Source organism: Paramisgurnus dabryanus, chromosome 10 (assembly GCF_030506205.2).
Source record: "Paramisgurnus dabryanus chromosome 10, PD_genome_1.1, whole genome shotgun sequence".
Taxonomy (NCBI): Eukaryota; Metazoa; Chordata; class Actinopteri; order Cypriniformes; family Cobitidae; genus Paramisgurnus; species Paramisgurnus dabryanus.
Window position 1 is genome coordinate 18,999,095 of NC_133346.1, and position 7,945 is coordinate 19,007,039.

The 7,945-nt window shown below is 35.9% G+C and overlaps 1 protein-coding gene across 1 annotated transcript; it reads right to left on the reverse strand.

Moving 5' to 3' along the window:
* Window positions 1-2,390: 2,390 nt before the first annotated feature.
* On the reverse strand, window positions 2,391-3,926 carry ccl19b (chemokine (C-C motif) ligand 19b). Its single transcript, XM_065290471.2, has 4 exons — window positions 3,600-3,926; window positions 3,046-3,166; window positions 2,833-2,951; window positions 2,391-2,740 (listed from the first exon to the last, which is right to left on the reverse strand). The coding sequence occupies exons 1-4, from the start codon at window positions 3,676-3,678 to the stop codon at window positions 2,718-2,720; spliced, it is 342 nt and encodes a 113-aa protein (XP_065146543.1). The 5' UTR covers window positions 3,679-3,926; the 3' UTR covers window positions 2,391-2,717.
* Window positions 3,927-7,945: the final 4,019 nt, after the last annotated feature.

Genomic DNA, 7,945 nt, shown 5'->3' on the forward strand with positions numbered 1-7,945 from the left:
ACAGAAAGAAAGAGCAGGGTGGGAGATTTCACCTCTTTATTCTCTACCAGGTCTGCCAGGCACAGAAAGACCGAAAGAGTGGGAGAAAAATGAACACGAAGATATACAGAGAGAAAGTTTGAGAAAGCTACAGGGTTCAATACAACTCACAAAGACAGTTAAGAAAAAAATAATAGACGAGAGAGACAGGCAGGAAAGCATGGATACGGTTAAACTCCGCCCCCAAGGAAGATCCATCTGCTAAATTTGAACACCTACAGTATCATTTAGAAAGGTCTACATACCTGTTTGTTTCTTAAATATTTGTCTAATTTAATAATGCTTTTATCTGCCTGTGAGAGTGCAGTATACTCCCAGATCTAAAAAGTCCAAATTTAATATACTATTGAATTATTTTACATAATATTGCCATCATAGACTGTAAAAATAGATGGACAACGCTCGTTCGCTCTCTTCCATTGGTGAAAAGTGAAGCCACCAGTGTCCAGATACGGCGCTGACATCTTGAGTCTTGAGTCTGCGCAGAAGCGACTTCGGGACCAGTCCTGCGCAGTAGTGAGCAGGAAGTAAAGCCGCGAAATCAAGGCCCCGCCCCCGCACTTGCAGAATGCACATATCACAGCTGTCAATCATGACGTGACACCACCGTTTTATACTATTAAATTACTACCTAAAAACAAACTTATTTAAAAAAAAACACTTGAATTTACATCAGCGTGATAAAAACTACAGTAAATGACAGAAACCAGCTTCGGAAAAAAGATAATTGAAGTCTAATTAAATTGTTTAGTTGGTCTCAGGTCCCTTTGAGTAACATGGGGAGGCGGGGTTTATGACCTATACTAGAAGCAGTCACTAGGGGGCGATCGAGACGTTTTGGTTTCATTTTATGGGCTTGTGCGGCACGCTTGATTGCCAGAAACAGTAGCACAGGGATAACAAATAATGGAGACTATAAAGTCGGTCAGTAATAAAAAGTAATGTTGCGTCTCTAGTTTCTCTTCCGTTTGTTTGATGACAAAGATGTTATGAACTACTCAACATTTTAAGGCAATGTGTTTGGTTGATCTCTGTGAATACAAACAAAGTGTCTGTCTGTTTGCAGCAGTCATATAAGAACAAGAAAGATAAACAGTAGCTAATGTTTGCTTACAGGTGTGCATTGTGTTATTCAGTGCAGTCATTTCATTTTAGCCAGGCTCACACTGCAGATTTATCGGACCAAAATACCCAGATTTTACCAGATTGATCTCACGGAAAGTTGTGTTATAGTCACAATTTTTTTATTAATTTATTTATGTCAATGGCACAAAATTCTGCTTTTTTCATGTCTTGAGCATGAATGTCTTTTGTCACTCACACGAATTTCTATAAATAGTTGTTTCATGTCATTTTATGTATTGTTTTCTCATAGTTTTTCCTATTTTCTTACCATTATCGCTAGGGTTTGGGGTTAGAATCACTTTTGGTTACATTTTTACTAGGGCTGTCAAAATAAAAGTTTGTGTTTACATAACATATGTCTGTGTACTGTGTATAATTATTATTTATATATAAAAACACACCCAATCATGTATATATTTAAGACATTTTTTTAATATTTACATATAAAATATTTATATATAATATAAATTATATAAATGTATATACAGTATTTAAAGGCAAATATTTATCATATATATATATATATATATATATATATATATATATATATATATATATATATATATATATATATATATATATGTGTGTGTATTTATATATACATAATATTTACACACAGTACACACACATATATTTAGTAAACACAAACTTTTCTTTTGGATGCGATTAATCTTTTCACAGCCCTAATTTTTAGACATCCTAACCCAAACCCCAACTCCAGGTGAGAATAGTTTTAAAAGCAGAAGAAAAACATGTAGAAACCAATACATAAAAGTACATCCAAACCCCAAATCTAACCCCAACCCCAAGCGACAATGATTTAAAAATAGGGGGGAAAATGAGAAAACAATACATAAAATGACACGGGATAGAAAGTCGTGCCATGGACACGAGAAACTATACACGAGAAATCATGTTGGATTTTTCCCTTTTGAGATTCAGAGTCCTGTGGCTGGATTTAAATTAGACCAATCTACATTTCTATCAGTTATTATCAGTCTTGAAGAAAAAAATCCATGACTAACTTTTAAGACCAGTCTTAAAGGTTTATGCAACTGGCCACTGGACCTTGATCAGTTCAGTGACATTTACAGATCAAATCTTACGCCTCTGGCCATATTTAAGTCAGGATGATTACATCGTAATTTTTTACAATAGCCAAAGAGAGCTGGAGGTGAAAACTTATATTTATTTTATTAGGCGGGAAAAAACACACAATGTTCATGTTTAACATTCACATTATTTTATTTGTTTTCAAAAATGGCAAAAATGTAGAAAAATAACATCTCATCATTTACTGGCTCGGGAAAAACAACACACTAGCTATATACAGAAAAATATTTATACAAAAACAAATTATCAATTTCTCTTCATATAGACCAGAAGGAGAAGGTTCATATCTCCGCAATCTCTAAAAAAGCTTATATGACATGAAATGTACACTTTGACCCGCTACACCAAAGTGCACGTGTGGTAAAAAAATACTACATTTACTATAGCATCTACTTCAGGATCAGTTAGTAGTCTGACATCAGGTTAACCCTCTTCTTCGTTTACTGTTTTCTATGTTTCTTTCCTGTAAGCAGAGAAAGCAGAACGTTTTATGTGCTTCACTTATTGTATACGGTCGGTTACAGTATATGTTAGGTTGCATGAGTTGGATTGTACCGTTCAGTTTTCTAGACTTTTCCACTGGTCCTTTAATTATGGTTTCAATCAGTTCGCTGACCCAGGAACTCTCACTTGGAAACGGTGCGCAGAGTTTTAAGCCCTTCTTTGTGACAAACCTGTAAAAATGTATTTATATTTCATTATTATATTGCACAATCCAACCACACAAGTCTGTTTAAGATTTGTCGATTTTCACTGTGTGTGACTTACACAGTGGCAGGAATTCTGCAGGCTCCATCTCCGGTCTGAATGGTGAATGATGTCACCACCTTTTGTGGGATTCGCCGGGTGCTGGTCGATAAACAGCAATCCACTGCCATATCACTTTGAGCTGTAGTTAAACAGTGCACAAAATGTTAACCATTACCAACATTATCATCTTTACACCAGGGGGTCCAAAAGTCTGAGACCAGAGTAATAATTTTGCATTATTGTCCCATTAAAAATTTTCATTGGAAATTATATGAAGTGTACAAAATAGTGAAAGATTTAAATGACTTGCATAACCAACTTGTAACCGTAAAATAAAGTGTTACCAAATTGTAATTGTGGCCTCAAACTTCTGTATTGTTTATAACACTTTGCCATTTTGCAACTACAACCTTACTGAGATACATTTTAGGAAACTAAACAGCTTAATGTGATTTTAAGTTTTAAAGAACCTCAAAGTCCATGCAATAAATCAATTTGGCAAAATTAGTTCAATTGTCATTGTGCCCCTTACAAGTACAATACAATGATGTTCAAAATGCATTTTGACTCACCTGTTGTACAGCACCATAGACTTGCGCTCAGAATAAGCAGGACACTTGCCCACAGTGTTACAAAGTTGGAGAACATCATTTTTTCGTCTCTTTCTTCTCACCTGTGCTCAGAGATCTGAGCCTCGCTCTGTGCACACTCTCTTATTTATACTTCTCTTTACTCTAACTTTCACTTTCTGTCCTCTTTGAAGCAGCGATTTCCTGTAAATCCATCCCTGTTGAAACCTCCTTTCACCTTTTGTTACCTGGAAAGGTATACCTGCCAAGCAGGGTCATTCATTCTCCGAAGGGAAAGTTTCAACTTGTCTTATGGGCTTTTGAAATGTGCTTATCAATGTCACTCGCTGATGGGAAACAAAACACAGTGAAATTATAGACCTATTAGCGTATGCCATTTTCTGGATAGCTTGGACATACTGTACAGATGAAAACAAAAACTATTGATTTTGGCAGCTCTGCCTGATACCACCTTGACAGGACAGATATGTCTGCTAAAGTTCACACATTTTGGCCACCCTGCGCTGTGAAAGTTTATACAGGGTGTTCAATAAAAACATAAAAATCTATTAAGAGGTATTTAACATACTGTGCTTTATGACATACCGCATGATCGGATCAGATTTTATGACCGTTTATGCAGTAGCTTGTAGATTGATCGATAGATATATAGATTGGTTGATCTGGATATGTAGTAATATACTGTATGATTTGTTGGCATGCAGTAAATTAGGACTGATTATTAATCTATTTACGACTCATTTGTGTAACATATTAACATAATATCATAGGCAGGAAATTGTGATTCCTCACATTGTTTGATTGACGAATGTACTATTATGAATATGTGTGTGTTTGTGAGTTCTAGGTGGATTCCAATATCGAAATGTATTGGCTTTCAGCATGCTGGAGGAAAGACATCTCATGCATGTTCATTAAAGTGCAATATAAAGTCTAGGGTGGTTGCTTTGGTACCTGCTAGTGAATTATTCTCAAAATTCCAAGGTTTGTTTAACCCAATGGTTAGGTTTGTTAATGTTTGGCACAACCATGGGTTTAACACAAACGCTGCATGTTTTGAAAGTGATATGAAAGTCCCTCTTTTATTGTAAATCTATGGGATTGTTTTGTAATCATTCAAACAAAAAATGATTTGTTTTATTGCTTCAGACTCTTAAAAATCCTGGGTTATTTTCAGGCCAGCAGTGGTTCAGAAAGAGACCAACCCAGCCATTGGGATAAAATAACCCAGCATTTTTGTTTGAAACAACCCAGGAAAATAAATAAAATTATATCGGACGGAACACATGTTGGGTTATTAAATAAACCTATGCTGGGTTGTTTTAATGTTTCAATCAATTTTGATTTAACAACAACCCATCCTTGGTTTATTATAACCCAACATGTGTTCTGTCCAATATTTATCCATCATTGGGTTAAAAATAACCCAGCACAATTAAGAGTCTACTTATATATACATTCAATATACATTTGCATAATTAATTACATATAAAAAATTAAATTTACTGTAAAAAAGTTCCGTAGAAATTACAATGTTATCGCAGCTGGGTTGCCGGTAATTTACCGTAGATTTAAATGTATGTTATTTACAAGCAAGAGTTTGTTCGAAGTTAAATACATTTTAAATATTAACAAGTCTCTATCTTTACAAAATAAAACTATAAAATAACAGCCTCGTGCAAAGCATTCTGGGAACCAGAAATCATCATCAACCTTTTTCAGTTTTTTGCTTCAGATTTTGTTTCCCAGAATGTTTTGCTGGATGCTGTTTGTTTTTTTTTTTACTTTGAAAGACAAAGACTTGTAATGTTTAATGTTCATTTAACATCATTAACATTGAACAAAATGTTGCCAGTAAAAAACATAAATTTAAATCTACGTTAAGTTACCGGCAACCCAGCTGCAATTTCTACTGAATTTTTTTACAGTGTAGCTTAGCAAAATCCATTGAATCTGATTAGACCATTAGCATCGCACTCAAAAGTAACCAAAGAGTTTTGATATTTTTCCTATTTAAAACTTGACTCTTCTGTAGTTACATCGTGTACTAAGATCGACAGAAAACTTTGAACAAACTCTTGCCAGTAAATAACATAATTTAAATCAACGGTAAGTTACCGGCAACCCAGCTGCAATAACATTGAAATTTCTACTGAATTTTTTTACAGTGAGGACTTTGCTGCTGTAACATGGCTGCAGCAGGAGTAGTGAAATTACGCACTGCCCGAAAATAGTCCCCTTGGTTACTTTCAATAGCAGGGGACTATTTTCGGGCAGTGCGTAATATCACTACAGTACGTTACAGGCAACCACCTGCAAAAACACTGTAATTTCTACGGATTTTTTTTACGGTAAAATCTAATGCATGTTCATCTTTTTTTAACTTTGAACTTGTTACAATGCGTCGTGACTTAAGGTAGGACCAGACCAAAATATTTTTTAAACCTTGTCATATTTTCAAAATGTCAGAGACCACAAACATGCTGAAAAAAATCTACGAATTACCAGTTTTGTTCCTATAGTGTGTGGATAGTGGTCATCACAGCATACCACACATCTTCAAATTCCTTTAAGTCTACAAACAACTCTCTCATCGACCCTCGACAGAAATCTCGCGTTAATCTTGTAATGTCTCTCGTGGTCAAATGTGACTTCACAGTAAACAAACACGACGGGCATAAAAATGTCCAAACAGATTCAGATGCTCTAAACACGCCACACACCACAGGAAAATCTGATAAGATAATCGGTTCAACCCATAGACTGTAAAAAATTATAGACATATTGTCTGTGACGTCAAACAGGGCTTAATAGCACTAAAAGTGGTTCACCAGTTCACTGGCTCGTAATCATTTGGGAACCATTTTAAGTGCCAAATAGCATATGAAGTACCTGTGTAGCACCGGTGTAGAACCATACTGTGCTGTATAGAACCATAACTGGGACTTCTCGTTAAAGGGACATTTCACTTTTTTTGAAAATATGCTCATTTTCCAGATCCCCTAGAGTTAAACACTAGATTTTTACCATTTTGGAATCCATTCAGCTGATCTGGCGCTAGCACTTTTAGCGTAGATTAGCATAATCCATTGAATCTGATTAGACCATTAGCATTGCTATAAAAAAGAGTTTCAATATTTTTTCTATTTAAAACTTGACTCTTCTGTAGTTACATCGTGTACTAAGTCCGACAAAAAAAGTTGTGATTTTCTAGGCAGATATGGTTAGGAACTATACTCTCATTCTGGCGTAATAATCATGGATTTTGCTGCTGTAACATGGCTGCAGCAGGCGTAGTGATATTACGCACTGCCTGGAAATAGTCCCCTTGGCTACTTTCATTAGCAGAGGACTATTTTCAGGCAGTGCGTAATATCACTACGCCTGCTGCAGCCATGTTACATCAGCAAAGTCACTGATTATTACGCCAGTTATAGTTCCTAGCCATATCGCAGCTTTTAATTTTCTGTCGGTCTTAGTACACGATGTAACTACAGAAGAGTTAAGTTTTAAATAGAAAAAATATCAAAACTCTTTGGTCATTTTTTAGCGCGATGCTAATGGTCTAATCAGATTCAATGGATTGTGCTAAGCTATGCTAAAAGTGGTACCACCAGACCCGAAGATCGGCTGAATGGATTCCAAAACGGTAAAAATCAAATGTTTAACTCTAGGGGAGCTGGAAAATGAACAATTTACAATAAAAGTGGAATGTCCTTTTAAGACCGGCACATACCAAAAAACTATCGGGCTGAATTTGGGACGATTTTCCATCTTACGACAATTCTAGGTGAAGTCCTGATTGTCTTCGTTATTGAACCGATTATCTCAGACTATTGAAGATTTCCTGTGTTGTCCATCGAGACTTGTATTGTTTGTGAAAGGAAATTAAAGATGTGTGGTGTGCTGTGACGACCACATAGCGGCAATCCACACACTATAGGAACACAACTGGTAAATCGTAGGTTTTTTTCAGCATGTTTGTGGTCTCTGACATTTTGAAAATATGACAAGGTTTAAACAATCTTTTGGTCTGGTCCTACCTTAAGTCACGACGCATTGTGTAGAAGTTTGTGGTCTTTCAAATTTTGAAAATCTGATAAGATTGGTATGGTCCTAGCTTAAGGAGGAAAATCTGGCCAAATTCAGGCACGATGTGTACTGGCCTTTACAACTACATTCACGCCATATCGTAATTACCGTAATTACAAGATTGCAACGCGACGGAAGTGTTCACGTCCTCTCAGAGTTCGTAATTACATGTGTACTGGGTGTTGTCTGAGCGCTACGACTTGTTCCAGATGACCGGTGCAACCTCACACGGAAGA